The 20883-nt window shown below is 46.7% G+C and overlaps 1 protein-coding gene across 1 annotated transcript; it reads right to left on the minus strand.

The window, feature by feature from the left end:
- Nucleotides 1-2561: 2561 nt before the first annotated feature.
- Nucleotides 2562-17037, minus strand: LOC120530099 (transmembrane protein 236-like). Its single transcript, XM_039754267.1, has 4 exons — nucleotides 16649-17037; nucleotides 9037-9109; nucleotides 7314-7452; nucleotides 2562-4144 (listed from the first exon to the last, which is right to left on the minus strand). Exons 1-4 carry the CDS (start codon nucleotides 16921-16923, stop codon nucleotides 3534-3536), a joined length of 1098 nt encoding a protein of 365 aa, XP_039610201.1. The 5' UTR covers nucleotides 16924-17037; the 3' UTR covers nucleotides 2562-3533.
- Between the last annotated feature and the right edge of the window lie 3846 nt (nucleotides 17038-20883).

Below are 20883 nucleotides of genomic sequence, written 5' to 3' on the forward strand. Positions count from 1 at the left end.
AGTAGTGTGGTGGACAGTAAGATGTTAGGGACTTTCAAAATTCAACTCGATGACATTTTAGAAGAAATAAGTGGAGAGGACTGTCGAGCTTTGGTGGGTTGAATGGCCTGATCTCGTCCTGGTTGTTCCCTTCTTCTAATATCAGTATTATGCAAAAAAGTAGAAGGACAAGAAAGGTTTTAGGCCCCTACTAAGCACTGTTAATAATGCATCAACTGTCAATGTTCACATCAGGGGACACGTGGACATCACTAGGCCTGGCGCTGTGGTCGCCCACAATACCACGAGGGTGGCGTCGATGGTGCAGATCAGACCCTGACATTCTACCCGCTCACGTGCAAGCGACAGAAAAAAAAACAATTTATGAAAAGTGCGCAAAGAAACAGACATCTACTGTCCTGATTGTGACACCGGGACGTGCGTTGGTGACTGTCTCAAAGCGTGTCACGCAAAGGATGTGTCAGCAGACGGACATTAGACAGACCTCCTCTATTGTGTTTTTAAGTTTCTTTTACACTTAATAACAATTCCTCTTAGTTTTTCCAGCTTAAACTCAATGACAGAAGGTGACATGGAAATGGGATGATCAATTTAGATTCTATGACTCACTTAAATATGTCCATGGAAACACAAACTAAAGTTAGCCAAAGAACTCCTGTTTTCATAGTTGCTGTCATTGTTTCGCCATAATGCACGTGAGGCTGACTGAGCTGCAGTTACCCGAGCCCGCCCGGCACACACTTATGTCCACTTAGTGTCCTGAGGTCATGTTTGACGTTTTTCAGCTATGGCCTGCAGCGACCATCAGTGTGCACGACTCCCAACTCGCTCACCTCCTTCAGCCCTCTTTGATAAATGCGATCTGGTCACGCATGGTCATCTGTTAGATTTCCGCCTATTTAATCTTCACAGCTCTTCTCCCTCTACAGTTTTTTAAAAATCCCTCCTTAGTAGTCCCTGGGACCCACGGAGGTCTTCGACTTCTTCACGAGATTAAACTTCAATAATTTCAGACATTTGCTGCCTCACTCTCTCCATATTCCCGCTCACCTTCACAGTTTTCAGTCTCCGTATATCCTTTTTAACCCTTAAACTGCCACATACTTGAGGGGTTAATGTGCCCCCTGGGCGCCAAAACTTTTTTGCTGCACTTTTTAAGGAAACGTCACAGTTCACCAAGAAAATTTGAAATTTTAAAGGAACATGCAAAGAGCATCACAATTACTGCAACACAGATCATTTTAAACAGACCAAAGAACTATAAAAACTATTACAAAAAACACTACTGCAACAATCTATTTATTACGATATGTACAAGGTGCAACTGACGCCATTGATGAGATTCAGTAAATCAGCGACTGTGCCAACTGTGCTTGAACTGGCTGCACGCGAACACACAGAGGCCAACGCTGATGCCTGCAGCCTAGTCTAGTGCAGGGACAGTGATGCTGATTCACTAGGGGGCGCCAGTGGTCACAAGCTGGCCGCTCAATGAATAGACGGCACGGACTGATCAGCTCTGGCGTGCAGGCAAATTGCACTGGGAACCGACTATAGCCGGCTCTGGCAGTTTAAGGGTTAACCATTGCTGTCATAAGTGCTAAATAAAACAAAGGAAATCGCCATTTTCAAGAGTGAGCGTCTCACAGCCGTCACAGTTTCTTGGCGGGTTTTGTAGTTTTATTTTGAGGTGTAAAACAAGGACCTCCTCTCCCTAAGGCCTCATCTGCTCATCCGTACGTATTTACCTGATCAAATATTCCTCACGTTCTCCAGTCCTTTACTACTGAAATACTGAAAGAATCTCCTGTCACACACGTGCATATGGGAGGCAGCTAAAAGGACCAATAGAAGGTAAGTCCACGCCAGGCCAGGGGGTGGCGATGTGTGCAAAACCTTTCTCTGATATCCTTACAGACCAAACACGGGAAATTCTGCCTGGTTCTGGTCACGATGACATCACTTCTAGTTTTTGGGCCCCGATGACATCACTTCTGGTTCAGGATCCCAATGATGTCACTTCTGGTTCCTGGCCTTGATGATGTCACTTCTGGTTCTGGCCCCGATGACGTCACTTCTAGTTTCTGACCCCAATGACATCACTTGTGGTTCAGGACCCTGATGACATCACTTCCAGTTCTGGTCCCGGTGATGTCACTTCTGGTTCTGGTCCCAATGACATCATTTCCAGTTCTGGCCCCAATGACATGCCGACCAGCCATAAAGCCCAGAGCACATCCCTCTAGTTTCAGACCCTGCATGACATCACTTGTGGTTCAGGATCTTTCCCAGTTTCTCATCCCCTCTGCCTTTTCACTTTCTTCCGTTGCCGACCAGCCATAAAGCCCAGAGCACATCCTGCTGTTACTCAGTTCTCTTCTGGACTCCACTCTGTGCACATCTGCCTTTTCTGCAGCCTGGACTCAAGTCTATAGGGTGGCCTTAGTATCTATGGAGGTCATGGACATCACGTTGAGTTAAAATCATCAGAAATGATTGATTTGAAGAGCAATCAAAGTTTATTTCATGAAGTGTCAATTAATAAGATTAGAATACTGCATAAAAATATACAAAATGAGCATTCGAATAAAAAAAGAGCAAATCCAGAATGTGTGCTTGTGACAGACACTGGGAGGGTCAACAGCAGTTACCAAAAGGCGCTATATAGAAAAATCACAACTAGAAAACCATTAAACAGGGCGCATTGTCAAGAAAGGGAACGAGCGTCCATGGATGTCAAGGCTGAACAAACCTGCTGGTGGCCAAACAACCAACTTGGAGCCTTCAAGCTACTTAGTCTTGATGAGGAACAGCGGCCTTAATTTATATAGCGCCTTTCTATAGTGACTCACTCAGGGTCAGCGCTGGCACTCAACCCGCATCCATGTGCTTTTGTATCTGCTGAGGAATTCAATCGAGGGGGTGATGCCCCCCATATGAACCCCCTCTCCCCCCGATTAGGCCTAGGGATCACAGAACAGGCCTGTCAGCCGATGGAGCTAAAGGGGGTCTCCTCAGGGTCACCCAGGCTGCTTTCTTAGGCAGGCACCGCTCTCTTTAATGACAGGGTTCTTTATTTGGTGACCCTCGAGCTTCTGGGTTCTCCTTCTTCTACATCCAAAGCTGCAGGTGTCTGCCTTCATCATGGCTGTCTTTCCAGATGGCACCTCTGATGCCAGGATTATGAGGAGGTGGGGGGCAACAATGAAAAAGACAGAAAGAAAGAAAGTCATATAGCGCCTTTCATTATGATTACTAAGTGAAGACAACAAAAAACAAAGGAAGAAGGGGAGTCCCAGTCATCCATTGTCCCCAGTAAATGTCCTCCTGAAGGCAGAGGGCCTCGTGGACAGACTGGGACACTCATGTTATCGTAGCCCACGTCCGGCAGCACGTGCTATTAAATCGCCTCGATCAGCGTGTGAATGTCTAAGTGACAAACCCAACAGGACAAGCCCGCCCGGTTACGTCCCCCGTTAGCCTCGTCCATTTCCTCCTCACTTGTCCCAGCGTTTTTTTTAACTTGAATGTCATCAAAACATCCGCTCGGTGTTGAACATCTTCAGACGGGTCAGAAAATTGAAGTAGACAAAAGTCAAAGAGACCAGGAGGTTTTTGAAAAGGAACAGAAGAGGAGTGATGTAGCCGAAAACGGAGACGAGTCCGAGGCGGATGAACAGGAAGGGAATGTCCTGCAGTAAAACGCCCAAGGAGTTCAGCACGGGATTTCTGGGCTTCAGCACCAACCTCAGCAGAGAAATGTAGCTGAAGATGTAAATTGGGTAAAGCCATCCGGAAACCGAGACATCCAGCACGGTGGTGACCCGCACGAGCTCCACAGTGTCAAACCACAGGACGAAACTCTCCACGAAGATTACGGCCCTTGGGTCGCTGGCAGTCAGGCAGTGCAGGAGCCCCGAAGACGTGTACGTGGTGCCATAGTTGGTGCTGCTGGCCGTGTGCGTGCTGTGCTCTGAGCTGCTCCGATGCCTTTCCACATGTTCCACTGAAAGGACTCTGGGCACCGATCCGTTAGCTTCTCTCGTTATGTCGTCTTCGGCCGAGCCCCTCATCTGGCCCGACACAGTGGGCACTGGGGTGAGATGGGTGAGGACGGGGCCGAGCATGACTGGGTCATCGTCATCTGTCACAAAAACATAACAAAGGGACCGTTAGTGAGGAGACACCTCGACCCCACATAGAAGTGGGAAACGACGAAAAAGACAAAGAAGAAGATGATGAAGAAGAAGAACACAAAGACAAAGAAGAAGACGATGAAGAATAAGAATAGGCAAAGAAGACAAAGAAGATAAAGAAGATGAAGAAGAAGAAGAACAAGAAAAAGATGAAGAAGAAGAAGGTGAGGAAGAAGAAGATGACGACAAAGATGAAGAAGATCAAAACTATAATGAAGAAGAAGACAAAGAAGGAGATGAAGAAGAAGATAATGAAAGAAGATGAAGAAGATGAGGAAGAAGAAAATAAAGACAAAGAAGATGATGAAAGAAGAAGAACAACAACAACAAAAAGAAGGTGAAGAAGAAGATGATGATGAAGAAGGCAAAGATGAAGATGAAAATGAAAAAGAAGACAAAGACAGAAGAAGGCAAAGATGAAGAAAAAGACAAAGAAGAAGAAAAAGAAGGAGAAGAAGAAGATGAGGAAGAAAAATAAAGAAGAAGAAGATAAAGACAACTGCGGTGGGCTGGCACCCTGCCCGGGGTTTGTTTCCTGCCTTGCGCCCTGTGTTGGCTGGGATTGACCTTGTAGTTAGGATATAGCAGGTTGGATAATGGATGGATGGATGGATAAAGACAAAGAAGAAGATGATGAAGAAGAAGACAAAGATGAAGAAGAAGAAGAAGAAAACAAAGAAGAAGAAGAAGAGAAGAAGAAGAAAACAAAGAAGAAGAAGAAGAGCAACAACAATAACAACAAAAAGAAGTAACAAATGCAAAATGGGATGTAAGGATGTGACGAAGATACCTGCTGTGGCAGAGTGAACTGTAAGGAGTTGGGCAAGCAGGACGAGGAGTAAATAATAGAAGGTCGGCTGAGAAGTTTCCTGAATGTAATTCCCCAAATTTTTATTTCCACAGTCCTCCCTGTGTGGATTAGAAGTTTGAACTGACAGCCCACTAGAGGGAGCTCCATCAAAATCATGCTGACACCAGCCTCGAGTAGAGCTCGGACCCCTTTATTATAAAGAGCATGCGCCTGTCCTAGAGCAGGTCATTCCAGCAGGTCCCAGGACGTCCATCCATCTAGTGTCCTCTTTCTGTTCCTGCTGGTCCTGCCAGTCTGCTTGTTTGTGTAGACTGGTAGGTCTCATCTGGCCCATTTGACTGAACATGCCCAGTACTGATGAGCAAAACGGATGCGTTTCAATTTCCTAATATGACACAGAAATTGATTTCACTGTCAGTTTCTCAACTGCAAACCGCAGAGCTCACTAATCAAGAGTTCTGAAGTAGAAGAGCTGCTGGAAAGAAGAGCAATTCTTAGCCGCCTCGGGCTCGCTGTGTCACTGAGTGGCATCAGCTGGGCTGTAAGACAGAAGATGAGAAGCTGGCAGAGGCTCACGATTGTCACTTGTGCTCACTGTTATATCATCGACACCCGAGGATTTCAGGTTTCCCTGACGTCTGCTCGGTGTCCTGTGAGCCTGGCTTGTGCGTGGCTTGTAAATCGTTTTCACATGGCGAGCTCCTCCATCATCTCATCACATTTCTTTGAGGAGGTGATTTCATGGCAGACATCACTGCCATCTGCATTCTGGTGCTGGACTGTGTGTTGAGCGTTTTGCCCATCGCCTTGCGGGCTGTTTTCTTGTATCTGTGCTTGATTAGTTAGTTATTGATATTGGGGTTTTCGGTGGGCTTCTGCATGGTCTACTATTTAATTGTTCATTTATCATTTGTTTCAATTAAGTGATGTGTTACTTGGGTGGGCGAGTCAATGCTGGGTGCATTCCTGGTGTCCCTAAATAAATCAAAACAGATCTCCATTTTCAGCCGTGAGAATCTGAGAGCCTGACAGCCGTCACCGTTTATAACGTTTTTTTTTTATTTAAGGACCGCCGCTCCCTAAGGACTCGTCTGCACTTCGGTGTTCGATTCTAGTTCTGCTTCTCGTTCACATCATCGAAGTGTTTAAAAAACGGGACGTGTCGGTCATTTTCCAAACGAAGACGCAACCAAACACCCCGTGGTGCACAACAGCAAGAGTTACTACGCAGAGACCATCCGCCGCCCCACTGGGCCTGCTGTTGCCTAGCAACAAGGTAGGTGGAGCTTTGAGTTTCTTTTTAGTCTCTGATACGTTTTTAGGGCTGCGATCAGCAAAGTGGCAAAGTGGGCATCGTATTAGCAGAGCAAACACAGCACACGCCTGGCAGCAGAAATCAGCTCTTTCCCACTAGAGAACCTAATTGAAATACTAAATGGTAGGCCTGCAGAATTAATACTTGGGGACACTTCCCATGTCCCCATGCACTGGACCAGGTTTCAAGTGTCGATGGCTTGAGCTTCCCTGAATGGAATATACAATTTATTCTTGTGAATTAAAGCACTGTGTTACACTGCCATTTTAGTTTTGGGACAATTACTGTATTAATGGCCAGTGACAGATGACACCATTGGACCGTCTCTAACCTTCTCCAGCAAATCATATTGCAACGCCGATCTGGAGGACATCTCATCTGATGTGGTCTTCTTGTGTCATGTGGACCCTCTCTTCAGTAGCTACGGACATCTATGCAGCCCCCCAAAAGTGGGGTGCCAGCCATTGTAATGATAGGGAGCTAGCAGCAACTGGGAGAAGAGGCGCATTCAGAAAACGACAGAAGGGGGGGCCGACACCATAAGATTTACCGCGCAGTGTGTCAAAACCACGACGACGAGAAGACATCAAAAAGAGACCAAGAAACTTCATCACAGTACCCTGTGACATAAAGGCTTCTGGGATTCCATAATCTCGGAAAGTGACAAGATCTTTTATAGCTGGCACATGGTTAATGCAGGTCATGACCTCTGAGGGCACACCCCTAGCAACACAGGAGCTGCCCTAACAACGGGAAGACAAAACAGCAGTGATTGTAAATCACCAAGATGGCAGGCAAAAATATTGTCAAATAATTGGTAGCAACAAAATTGAATCTCAAATCATGAAATTAATAGGAGATTTCAAAATCTGCAGATCAAGAGACCACAGATGAAGGAATAAAAAGTGAAGCCATTCATAAAACCCAGGCTTGAACCCATGTCTTGCGCTAAGCCAAAGTGGGTCCCGCGGCACGTCAGCCTTTTGCTTACCTTGTATTTGCCCCCTCAGATGAAACTTGCGCAGTTTTTCAATGATATCCACGCCTATGAGTGAGAAGATGACCAAGGACACGGGGAGCTCCGTCAGGGTGTCATGGAGAGAGGGGGCCGTGTTATTGTACACTTGGACCTGTGGGGGAACCCAGAAACAGACACATCACTTTGGTCAAATGTTTGGTGGTCCGGTAGTCCTACCTGCTAGAATGGAGACTGAGTCAATCAATCAATCAATCAACATTTATTTATATAGCACATATTCATACAAAAATGTAGCTCAAAGTGCTTTACAAAATGAATAGAAAAATAGAAGACACAATAAAAGATAAACATGTGAGTGTTGTATGTTGATTAACACGTGTGAGTTGGAATGTCATTGGACCGCATCCATGTGAGAATTACGACCTTACAATCCTATAGCAGAGTTCAGACACCAGAGGGCAGTGTGGCAGAGGGCAGTGTGGCTCCTGGCCAGGAGTGCCCTCAATAGCTAAGTTCAGACACCAGAGGGCAGTGTGGCTCCTGGCTAGGTGTGCCCTCAATAGCAGAGTTCAGACACCAGAGGGCAGTGTGGCACCTGGCCAGGTGTGCCCTCAATAGCTAAGTTCAGACACCAGAGGGCAGTGTGGCTCCCAGGTGTGCCCTCAATAGCAGAGTTCAGATACCAGAGGGCAGTGTGGCACCTGGCCAGGTGTGCCCTCAATAGCAGAGTTCAGACACCAGAGGGCAGTGTGGCACCTGGCCAGGTGTGCCCTCAATAACTGAGTTCAGACACCAGAGGGCAATGTCGTCAGGATTACCATCCTTTCCAGGTTAGTTCAGGTTAGGGACAGAGAAGTTTCCAGGTCATCATGTGGCTAACCTTGGAGCCGAAGGGTGGTGAGGTGTTGATTACGTTGATCTGAAGGCGCCACGTGACGATGTCGACCCTGAACACCTCATAACCTGGTAAACCTGAGAAACTCACTACCTGTTGCATGTATTCTTGTGCTGACTCAACAGGTGGGACAGTAAAATAAGAACCGGGAGAAACGTGGATCAAAGTACAAGCCAAGGTCAAAGCCTCAGGTGCGAAAAATGAAAACAACAATCAAAAATCAAAAGACGAGCAGCAATCTCAAAATAGAAAAGACAAAACTTGACAAGTCAGAATGATAACATGAAGGGATTTCTGAGTAAACTGTCGACCTTTACGTGGTCACTAATGATGGCGTCATCAGCAAGCACACACTGGGGCATTCTGGGAAATCACATTGTGAAACGACTCATAGAAAAAAACGTAAAGAAATGGCAGCCGCTCCAGTCTGCTAATGACGAGTTAACTTGTAGCTGGTAGACTTGATGAGTTCTCTCGTAAACCGCCGACTAGGCCGTAGTGCCAAATACGAGCGTATTGCTCAGCGTGGATTGCTCTCTTTCTGTTTGTTTGCTTTTACTAGACATATTCTGGATGACATCTATTTTTCGTAAGGTAATTACATGCGTAGAACCATCTGACTAACGATTAGCATCTCATCACTACGAAGTTCAAACGGAAACTACGAAAATTGATTACAAGGACTGAACCCAAGATGTGTCACCACCAGAGAGTGTCATCAGAATTGTCCAAGTCACAGGGGACTTTAGCCTTAGCTGTGGATGAATGGTGTCAACAAGGAAAAAAGAGATAAAAAATGGCAGATAGAAGTTGAGGAGAACACCGCTGGGCAGACATTACCTGAGATCCGGCGGTCAGGAAGGCGAAGCACGGCAGTGTGCACAGGATCATGTAGGCCAGGAGGACGGGCCGCCTAGAACATCATCAAAAAGAAAAACACAAAAGAAGAAGAAACCTTTCAGACAAGGAGCCATCCTCTGCGTCTCATATAGCGCCTTTCACAGTCTGGTTGCTAGGCCACACCCCTTTAGATGATCTTTAAGCCTCTCGTTTCTGTTTTGCTTTTCTGACTACGATTTCCGATTCTCCCATTTCGGTTTTGACAAAAGAATTTTCCAGCCCTCCTGGATTCCGTCAACTGAAGTGGACCTGCTGGTAGTCTGCGTTGTGAGGGCGCACTGATATGCTGTCATCAACGCGACAAAAGAGCCACTAAAAGGTTTGGGACAGCCATCTGTATGTTATTCCTGGTTGCAAAAATGGAAATTATCAACGTACAAATGTGTACAGACTGGAATCCAAAACAGAACTGATTTGATAGCACAAAGATGGCGGCTTTAAAGGGCATGGGGAGGAAGTGATGTCATCAGTGCGGGTCGGAACCAGAAGTGGCGTCATTGGACTTAGAAATGGAAGTGGCATCATCAGTGGGGGCCGGAACCGGAATTGGCGTCATTGGACCTGGAACTGGAAGTGACATCATCAGTGGGGCCAGAACTGGAATTGGCGTCATTGGGCCTGGGACTGGAAGTGACATCATCAGTGGGGGCCGGAACTGGAATTGGCATCATTGGACTCAGAAACGGACCCAATGTCATTGGAGCCAGGCGGGATTTCCTGTAATTGGTCTGCAGAGAAGTGAGATAGAGTGTTAGTGCACTTCGCCACCCCCTGTTCTGGTATGGAATTAAACTCATTCGGGCCCTTTAGCTGCCAATCATGCCCATGTGTGTGGCACTGCACAGATACTTTTGAAGAACCAAGGACTGCAAGGGGGTCCTCTGGGTAGTGTGAAAGCTTGCTTTCTTGCGGGAAGGACAGATAGAGGTTGGTGATGAGTGGTGAAGTGGTGCTAACCCAGCAGTATGCAGACATTAACTAGCGGTGCTCCTAAGTCACTTCCTGCTCTGTCTGGATCTGACCGGTTTCGCTCATCTCTCAGTCCTTCACTAGGCCTGTGTCTCCTGTCTTTGTCGGTGTTTCGGCACATCAGATATGAGGCGTACCTTCCGCCTGAAGATGTTCTCGTTCACAGTCGTGAATGCTACATTTGGATCGTCTGAAACATCTTAATTTGTTTTTCACATTTTGGCCCAGTTGTGGGGTTTAGAAGTTTTAAAAATCTGGGACTATGAATGTGTGGGTGTTTTATATTAATAGTGTAAGTACGAGTAAAGAGACTTTTATTATCGATATTTTTGGAAGTTTGCTGTGTCGTCATTTTATGGCTGCGCTGTCACTGTTGCCAGAGGCCTAACTCCCAGAATGCACCACCTTACTGACACTTTGCTTAATGAACACCACTCTGCATTCTGCGCAGAGTCCGAGATTACGGATTCGATTCTTTAAACCGTGTCATTGTCTGCTCTCGGCGGTGATCATCTTTGGATCGTCTGTTTGTAGGGATTGTCCTTTCCATTGTCTCACTTTTGGTGACAGCGCATCTTATCATTCTTGACTTGTCAACTTCATTGGCGGTTCGTCCCGTATCTAGTCGTGATTATTGACTCGTGGCAGGTCATCCTATCTGTTGTGCCTTTAGGTATTTTATAAGTGGGATTGAAGTGTCCGAGATTAATAACGCGGTCAAAATACAAACCTGACGTTGAGATTCAACTGTCAAAACCTGAAATGCAAAACCAGAAATCCAAGTTTCATTTCAAGCAGGGCTGTAATACCAGAATAACAAGGAGAGATTCACAAAGATACAGAGGGTTGAAAAAGTACTCGAGCCCCTCTGGAAAACCACCGTATTTCCATCTGACATCATTCCAACCTGTAAAACTCGCAAACGCAGACTATCACTGTGATCTTTGATTTCTCGGTGTACATATTTTGAAAAAATTTGAGCTTGGTGAACTAAACAAATGCAAACTAACGGTCAAATTGTAAAAAAATGCAGTTGCAAAAGTAATGGACCCCCCTCACATGACAGCCAGTCAATACTTGGTAGCAGCAGCAATAACTGCTTGGCATCTACAAGCTTAGCACACCAAAATGGAGGCCATTTTCCCCATTCGTCCTCGAAGAGTTCCTTCAACTGGGCAAAGTCTGAAGGCATTCATTTGCGGACTGCAATTTTGAGCTCACGCCACACATTTTCAATCGGATTCAGATCTGAACTCTGGCTAAAGGCCACTGCAAAACCTGGATCTGCTTTTTGTCAAACCACGCTTGGGTTACTTTGGCACAGTGTTTTGGGTTGTCGTCCTGCTGAAAGTGCTAGCGTCATCCGAGTCCCAATTTCATGGCTAACGTTTGAAGGTTTTCTTCCCAAATCTGGATATACTGCCCACTATCCATTCTTCCTTCAATACGGACAAGGGACCGAGTGCCTGCCCTAGAGAAGCAGCTCCAAAGCAAGATGCTCCCTCCACCACCATGCTTGATGGCAGGTATGGTGTTTGTTGGATCATCGGCAGGCCCTTCCATCCGCCAGACAGACAAACGCCTTTGTGTTGAGGCCTAATTCTTCTTCTTTCGGGTGATCCTGCTAGGGGTCTCCATGGATGATCATCTTGTTCCATATCTTCCTGTCTTCATCATCTTGCTCTGTCACACCCGTCACCGTCATGTCCTCTCTCACCACATCTATACACCTTCTCTTAGGCCTTCCTCTTCTCCTCTCTCCTGGCACCTCTATCCTTAGTACCTCTTCTTCTTCTTCTTCTTCTTCTTCTTCTTTCGGCTGCTCCCATTAGTGGTCTCCATAGCAGATTATCTTCTTCCATCTCTTACTGTCCTCGTTATCTTGCTCTTTCACACTTGTCACCTCAGTACGTCCATAAATCTTCTCTTAGGCCTTCCTCTTCTCCTCCCACCTGGCAACTCTATCCTTAGCACCTCTTCTTTTTCATCTTCTTCTACTTTTGGGTGCTCCAGTTAGGGGTCACCACAGCGGATCATCTTGTTCCACCTCTTCCTGTCATCTTGCTCTGCCACCGCCATCACCTTCATGTCCTCTCTCACCACATCCATAAACCTTCTCTTAGGCCTTCCTCTTGTCCTCTTGGCTGGCAACTCTATCCTTAGCACCCTTCTCTCATTATACTCAGCATCTCTCCAAACCAACGCCATCTCACCTCTCTGACTTTGTCTCCCAACCTGAGTTGACCCTCTAATGTCCTCATTTCTAATCCTGTCCATCCTCGTCACACCCAATGCCAATCTTAGCATCTTTAACTCTGCCACCTCCAGCTCTGTCTCCTGTGCCACCGTCTCCAGCCCATATCACACAGCTGGTCTCCCTACCATCCTGTAGAAAGTTCAATTTGGGTCTCGTCAGACCAAAGTACAGGACTCCAGAATGCAGGACAACACTTGTCAAGATGTCTGTTAACGAATTCAAATTGAGCTTTCAGATGACATTTGTTTAGTAGTGGCTTTATTTCTGGCATCTCTGCCATCCAGCCCCTTCGCTATTGTAGTCTTGTGCCCATCCATTCCAGCTGCAGATAGTCACTGAGAGTCACCTTAGGATTTTCTCGTTCTTCTCTGACTAGTTTTCCTGTCATTTTCTTTGTTATTTTAACATGGCGGCCTGACCCAGGCCCGTTCACTAGGCTTCCAGTTGTCTTCCACTTCGCTATGATGGCCTTCACGGTGGACACACTGAGGCTAAGGAGCTTGGCAGTCTTCTTGGCACCACTGCCATCTTTAAACTTCTTAATCACAGTGCGTCTCAAGTCATTAGAAAGTTCCCTCGCCTTTGAGGTTTTACCAAATCAGCCACTTGTACTGATTTCTCAGTTGGATGTTCCTAAGAATAATCATGTAGAGACCAGTCGACGCGCTGCTAGAGGATGAATGGCTTGATTATTGACACCCGCTTCCATTGCCCTTAACAATCAGACCGTCTCCGAGCCATTAGGGGTCCAATACTTATTCAACAGCGCATTTCACTCCTATGTTCTTTATCATTGCAGCATCATTTGATTGTCAGGATTTTTTAGTGCAAAAGTTTTGTCCAAGAGGCCCTCATTTACATGTAACACTAGGAAACTAAAGATGCCTTTTCAAAGAAAAATATTACAGGAAATTTAAACTTTGTCGAGGGGTCGAATACTTTTTCAACCCACCGTAGTCATCAGTAAGTTTATCCAATCCCGGATAGTTTTGGGCTTGCGTGAAGCGACCTTTATACTGTCGTGCTCAGTGATGTCATGGGTGCATGCGTAGTTCAGATGCATTATGGGAGCGTTTTTGGGGTAACAACCAACACAAAGCTCTCCAAATGGCCACGCCCAGAACCAAAACAAGTGTTAAACAAAGGCAAAAAACTACTGAAGCCGAGAGAGGACGTGCAATATCGTTGTTTTTTTTAATTGTCTCCTTGAGATAATGGAATAATTTTATAGAGATGTCGCAAAAACGAAAATTTATTTTCTTGAAATAACGGAATAATTTTATCAAGATCTCGAGAAAGGTAAAATTTGTTTTCTTGAGATGACAGAATAATTTTATCAAGATGTCGAGAAAAGTAAAATTTGTTTTCTTGAGATGACAGAATAATTTTATCGAAGCTTAACCTTTGCTCCTGGCATCAGGCTCACATAGATTGCGACGCCTGTACAGTTGAAGTCTTGCTAACCGTCTTCTTAAATGGCGGACACTAACGTTATTATTTTCTAAACGAAGGCAAAATCATATTTCAGCCTGCGTCAGCCCTTGATTGAACAAAAATGTGACGCGCTGTTCAATACAGTTCTGCTCTTCTGCCATTTCAAACAGGATGTGGCTTCAATAAGCTAAACATTAAATGTCAGATGCGATTATTTCATAATTTCAAGAAAACAAGATCTTTTGTTTTATCCAGATCTTGATAAAATGAGTCTGTTATCTCAAAAAGACAATTTAAAAAAATAACGATATTGCACGTCCTCTCTCGGCTTCAGTAGAAAACAAAGCAACAAGCGTCAAAAATGGATTCTGTGGGTAAGGAAATGGAAAGATTTTGGAGCGTAAGGAAAACTCCATAAAAATGAATAAAGAGCGCCAATCCCAGCACTGTGATGCCATGCCTGACTGACGTCTGTCGATTGTCGATGTGACTTGGCTGTCACTTTAGTGCTTTGGCTTTTCTCTGACGTCACTTCTTTCGACCTCGGCCATCGCTGCAGGTGGCTGGACAAACACACACACGTCTGTCTCCCAGTCCTGCTGCGTTGGCCTCATTCCTGTTCTGCATTGTAATTAGGATTTAAAACAGGAACGGGAACGGGAGTCAGAGAATCAAGGAGATCTTCTGGTAAAGTGAAAGCAAAAGTCCAAGTACGAGGATTCTTCTGAGCACGTAGGCCGACAAAGGGAATAAGCCTCTGGATTTCAAACCCTGAAGCTGTGGGCTCAAATCCCACTACTGACACCAGCACCTGCGTGTGCTCCAATTGGAGGAAAACAAAAAGAAAAAGAAAACGAACCACTTGGCTCGCAAATGTTGTAAGTCGCCTCGGGCGAAAATGTCAGCCAAATATGAAGTAACAGCAATAAAAGCACAACGATCCGCAACATTCATGAGGCTGACCTTTTAGGCCATCGTGACAAAATATCCACTCATTCGAAAAAACGAGATAGCATTGGAAAAAAAGATTCATATAAATTAGACCTCCCTGAAAATTGAAATAAATAAATAAATTAGCAACTCAGAACATCTACACAAATGTCCTGCCGACAGACAAGAGAGTCAGCACCTCAGCTTGACGTTCCACCCAAAGAAGAACAGCATTCTGTGCAGCACTGGGGCGTTGGGATCCACACACAGGCCCCTACTGGTCTCACCAACAGCAACCCAAGCTTTTCCTAGATGGTCTCCCACCCAAGTCCTGTCGGGGTCTGAGTGTGCTTACCGTCAGGTAGATGACCAGTTCTGACGTGTCGGAGTTATGGCTGCTGACGTGATTAAACTGCACCAAACTGAAACACACCCTGCACATTTACATCACATTGTCATGAGGTTAACACCTAGGACTGCATTTCATTTTGGCACCCATAGAGAAAGGGCTCAGCAGAGCAAAGCGAGGCAATCCAAAGCAAGCCTCAAGTCCCCATAGGTGATCCAAGACAATATGGAGTCCTATGTGAATGAATGATCACCAACTCCTGAGCCTTCTCCACTTTCTTACATAGACAGAGGGCAGGGCCAGGAGTGCTGATGACAGATCCCGCCTCCTTGGGGCTCCACCCACAAAGCAGGACAATAAAGAGAGAGGAATAACACAGCAAACACATCCCAATAGGACACCTGATGTTTCAGGCAGGGTTCCTTCCCGGCTCGCTACCATCACCTTGTTTTTGTTCACTTTTGGGTCGTTGTTTTATGTCGACGCTACTTTCATTTTTTTCTGTGCTATGCTCCATTAATTTTGTGGGTGCTCCCCCTTAGGAGCGGTGCCACCTGCCAATCACCACCCTTTTAATCTGGAGGTTCTCCCACAATGCCTGGTGGTTCATCTTGATTGTGCTCGGTAATGTTTGGTGACTTTCTTGATCTTTTCATTGCCTTATTGCTTCACACATTTTTCATGTTATGTGTGTGAATGTACTTAAGAATCAACCTTTTCATTTTATTAAGTTTCTACAAATCCCTTTTGTGTCTAGTTGGGGTTTTTGACGGCTTTCCCCCTCTAGTGGACATTTTTGGAAGTGCGTTCAGGACTTATGGTCTTTGGGACTCCTAGTCCTGAACAGAATACAACAAATCTGACCATAAAATCCATAAATAAATGTAAGTCCATCACAGAAAGGAGCTTTAGAGAAAGGATACCCGATGCCTGCTGCCATCATTTAAGTGGATGTGGCCCACTGAGTGCTGCTTCACACATCCACAGTCCTGGGTTCAAATCCTGGACAGATGTGGAGTTCTTCTGGAATGAGTGATTGTGCCCTGATGTAGACTGGCATCCCACCCAGGGTTGATGCCCACCTTGTGCTTCTGACATCTACTTCTCAGAAACCCTGAACTGGGTTTGGACATGGAAGGCTAAAGAGCTTACATTGTATAAATAAGGTGGCACAATTCAGAAAATGTGCTGCATAGAAATATTAGGAATTAGGCGCCATCCAAAGAACAACGACACAAATTACAAGGTGCCCTGTGAAGACAACATGCAGATGAGATAGGATTAGTTTATGACTTATTACACCCTGTCTGAATAAATGAGTCACGCTGGCAGAAATGAGCTGACAACATCAGGGGTGGCACTTCTAGATCCGGGTTCAAATCTGAGTCATTGACATTCAGAAAAACCCATGAAGGACCAGAGGCTGGTTTGGTGCCTGATGAAGGGGGTGTGGTGCCACAACCAGTCCTACTGCACCTTGGCATGGCATTCACTGTGAGAGGCACAATACAAAACAGAGGCTTTAAAACAAATGTGCACATGCAGTACCCAAGAAGGACCCCCACCTGTCACATAAATCAGTGACCAGAGGGGTCCGAGGGGTCAGCACTTACCACTTTTTGCGTTCCCTGAAGCATTTCTTCTTCTTGGCTATCATGTACTTCATGGGGAACCAGATCACCAAGGCAACCGAGGTGACATAAGCAATGGAGGAGGCCACGATGAGCCAGTAAACGGTGTTGGCGTCACCCACCGGCTGCCCCTGGGCCTTCCTGACGCGGGTCACGATGGAAGCAAACCTCTGCATGACCACAAAGAGCGGGACACAGAGCGCCGAAAACTGCAGCAGCTCGTACATTCCATACTTGAACTTCTTCCCCGAACTCATCCTTCATAAAGCTCGGTGACAGCCACACACGGATACGGAGACACGGGGTCACACGGGCCAGTCCCTCTGCCTGCCTGCACCGGCCTCTCCGCTTTGTTCCAGCTCACCAGCATTTTCCAGCCGGCGGACTCGTCCTGGACTCTGCACAGCCAGTGCTTACATTGCACTCAGCATTGTGTGGACGCCTTTATTGGCCTCATTACGCTACGCTGGGCACCGGCAGGAATTTTTATTGTATTGTCAAGTGTGGGCCGAGGGCAGCCGCCCCTGCCAAGTCACCTTTGGAATGTTGTGGAGAAAAGGGAACTGATGGAAAAGGGACAGATAAGGAGATCTGCCGAGGCCAACGCGATAAGGAGGAGCACAGGGTGAAGGGCACCTCGGGAGGGCGGGCAGCGGAGCCCACTCGACCTTAGGTAACGCAGCGGCCATTAGTGGCAAAGAGGCGGAGCCTGTTGATTCATCAGCCTCTGTCACTTGTGGACGGAAGGAAGAGGCAGGAGGGCAGCAATTCTGTGCCCGGCGTCCAACCTTTGACGGCCTCAGAGTGCCCGCTGTCTGTGCTATAGAGTGATTCGTCACAACCTTTTAATGTTCAATCTGTTTAGTGGCATCATGTCATCGGCTTAATCGGTTTAATCCACAGGGTGACTTGTCACTGTCATAAAGTCTTTATAATGATTGGTCACCACTTTGCAGTCTGTATGGTCACCTGGGATTGTCATTTCATTTCGATTCTACACTGCAAGTTGTAATCCGCTTCTTCTTTTGAATCTTTACAGGGACTGTCATTCCGTATTTAGTCCGTACAGCAACAAGTCATTGCCTTTCAGTGTCCAGCCCATATTGTGACTTGTCGGTGCCACTCAATACTTAGCGTATATAGCGACTTGTCATCATCACCTTCAATCTGTTCGATAACTTGTGACTTGACATTAATCAGTTTGACTTGCCACCACCTCTCAGTGCTTATTCTACAGATAGTGACTTGTGACTCACCTTAGATAGCCACTTGTCACTTCCTTTGAATGCTGACCCTTTATGTGTGCAGTGACTTACTTTGAATTGACGCCCTGAGATGGAAGGAAGGGGCAAGACAGCCTTTCCAGGACACGGCCTCCCCAAGACTCTAGATGGCAGCTTCCCTGGACTGCAGCGGTGCCCCAGATTCCCACAGGGCATCATGGGATTTGGAGTTGCAGCACAGCCTTGCTGGGCACCGTGGCTGCCACCAGGAGACGCTGTGGGAAGATGGTGGGAGAACAAATTCTCACCCAGCCCAGAAGTACTAAAGGATTACGACAACGGAGGCCCTGATTAAAACCTGAATTCTCTGTCTGACCCGGAAGTGCTGGCAAGTCACGTGAGAGGAAGAATGGAAGCACTTCCAGGTCAAGGACTATTTAAAGGACTGCTGGGAACCCAGCAAGGGAGCCGGGGTCAGGTGGAGGCGTGGGACAGAGCTGGCTGAGAGGTGTGGAGGAGAGAGTTGGAAGAATTACTGAGGATTGTGGCTGTGGTGCTTGGAGGCACTGCTGGGAGAAGATAAAGAATCAAAATACTGTGTCCTGTCCGTACGTCTGTCTGTGCCACCTGTGCCACCTAATGTCCACATCGTATAGAGGGACATCTGACTGTCATTCACTACTCATTCTAAATGGTGACTTATCAGTGCCCTGGTGATTCTCTGTCTCTATGCCATTACATAGTGAGTGCCATTCACTACTTCGTGACTTGTCACCATGGTCATATGTCCAGTCTGTCTAGTAACGTGTCACTGGCTTTTCATGTTTATCACTATGGTACCCTGACATTGTCATATAATGCTTATAGCAACTTGTCACCATCTTTACCGTTCAGTCTATGCAGTGACTTATGTCTGTCATTCAGTTTCAGCACTTGGTGACTTGTCACCATGATTTAATGTTCAACCTGTATAGGCTAATTTTATATCATAGATCAACTTGCTGTTACCTTTAAATGCTCAGTCTGTATTGTGACTCGTGTGACAGATGGCCAGAACCCTTGCCCAGCCGGGACACCCCTTTAATGGAAGGATCTGGGGAAAGACTGTGTTCGGGGCATTCAGGTCCCCTCTGGAACACTAGAGGGCAGCACCCCTGGCTTGCTGTAGGGCCACCACCAGAGGCGCTTGTCAGAGCACTGGGTTGCAGCACTTCCACCGCACCGGACGTTGGTCAACGAGCCCCTGCAGCACTTCTGGGTGCCTTAAAATAAAGTCAGCAGCCACTGCTCCAGTGGGGAAGAGGAAGAAGATGGCTGGAGGAGGAGGAGGAGAAGGAGTGGTGGTGCGAAAAGAGGAAAGAGAGAAGATCTGGGGTGCTGCGTGTACTGGAGAACTGGGCAGTGAAGGTGGGAGGCAGTTGTGCCCACGTGGAGAAATAAACGTGTGTAGCAACTGCGCTTGTGTCTTTGCCGGGCGGTCTGTGTCGGGATGGGTAGCTGGTATGCCCCTGGTGGTCCACACTGGCCAATGCTGTGCAGCACTTCAGTATATAGTGACTTGTCATATTTTTAATGTATATACAATAACTACAATTCAGTTCTTCATCTTTACAGTAACTTGACCCACCAGTCAGTGCTCTCTCTATATAGCGACTTTGTAAGTGCCTTGTCACTGGTGTATATAACAACATCTCTGCAGTGACTCGTGACTGTCCTTCAATGCTTTACTCTACTGTATGTAGCAGCTTGTCCCCTTCACTCTTGATAGCGACTTGTCACCACCTGCCAATCTATATAATGACCATGAATGTCATGGCCAGGGTGGGATGTGTGCCCAGTACACCAGGTGGCAGCGTCCCTCTGGTGTAGCGCCTGCTTGTACACTCGTGGGATTTCTTGAGAGTTGTAGTTCTGGAAGGCAGCCCAGTTGGGGTCCTGGGAGCCCACTAGATAGTGCTACTGGGACGAAGCTCCCCTGTCAGATGTTTTTATTGCAGTGCTGACACACTGATGGTCCTGACAGGTCTGAGTTAATAGACGCCATGCGCCTTACCCAGGGAAATAGGAACTGGGAGAAGAGAAGGACCAAACTCACCTGGGAGGCTTGATGGAGGAAAAGCCTGATGTGTATGGTGGAGAAGCCTGCTTAAATAAAAGGCTTGATTTGAACCCGAGTGTGTCTGGGGTTTGTGCTGCTCCCCCTACAGGCCACACATTGTTTGTCCATTTTTGTGCTTCTTTGCTTTGTACAGTAGATGCCACATGGGCCGGATGGGCATCCTGGCCAGAAGAGGGGATGGTTCCTTACCCAGATGAGAGACTCCTAACAGGCAGATAGGCATCCCGGCTGGGGAGGAAGAAGGGATCAGACCCAGAAGGAAGCATGGAAAAGCAGGAACGGACAGCCCAATAAAAAGAAATGTCGCTTTTACTCCCCCAGCACGCCTGATATATAAGTGCCTGGTGGGAAAGCAGCAAGGCATGCAGGGATATGTAGCCCTGCTGGGGTCACTGGGTGCCATAATAGGGCACTGTAGGGAGACAAGCTCCCTGTTATAATGGACTTCTGTGTGACCCAGAAGTACTTCCATCGGGCAATTGCCTTGGCATCAGATGCACTCCCGGGTCTGTAATTAAAGGGGTTGCACTCCCTTACCCAGGCGAGTAGGAGCTGGGAGGTAGAAGGGCAACACTCAGCTGGAGGAGGGCAGAAGAATTGTGGCAAAAGAGAGGAAGTTTGGAAAGAGCAACCTGTGCTTTGCGGATGCTGTAACGTATTTGAGGTGTTTTGGTTAAAAACCAACCTTTATTTGAACCCGGGACTGTGCTTGTGTGTTCGTGCTGGGGTTTGGGCCATTGATGCCCCAGTGTCCTTCACAGGTTTATATAATTTACTTCATCATTTATAAAGATTCTTCACAGCCCTTGTCTTCTCAAGCCAGAGGTCTTCTCTCTCAAAGGGTATTTTTGTGTATTTTTAAATTTCCTGTTGTT

The sequence above is a fragment of the Polypterus senegalus genome, chromosome 5 (assembly GCF_016835505.1).
Source record: "Polypterus senegalus isolate Bchr_013 chromosome 5, ASM1683550v1, whole genome shotgun sequence".
NCBI lineage: Eukaryota > Metazoa > Chordata > Cladistia > Polypteriformes > Polypteridae > Polypterus > Polypterus senegalus.

Coding starts and splice junctions, on each gene's coding strand:
- LOC120530099 (XM_039754267.1), bottom strand. CDS start 16,923: ATGAGTTCGGGGAAGAAGTTCAAGTATGGAATGTACGAGCTGCTGCAG. Junction 9,110..16,648: donor TTCAGGGAACGCAAAAAGTG/GTAAGTGCTGAC, acceptor ATGATGTTCTAG/GCGGCCCGTCCTCCTGGCCT. Junction 4,145..7,313: donor TCTGAGGGGGCAAATACAAG/GTAAGCAAAAGG, acceptor TTTTTGTGACAG/ATGACGATGACCCAGTCATG.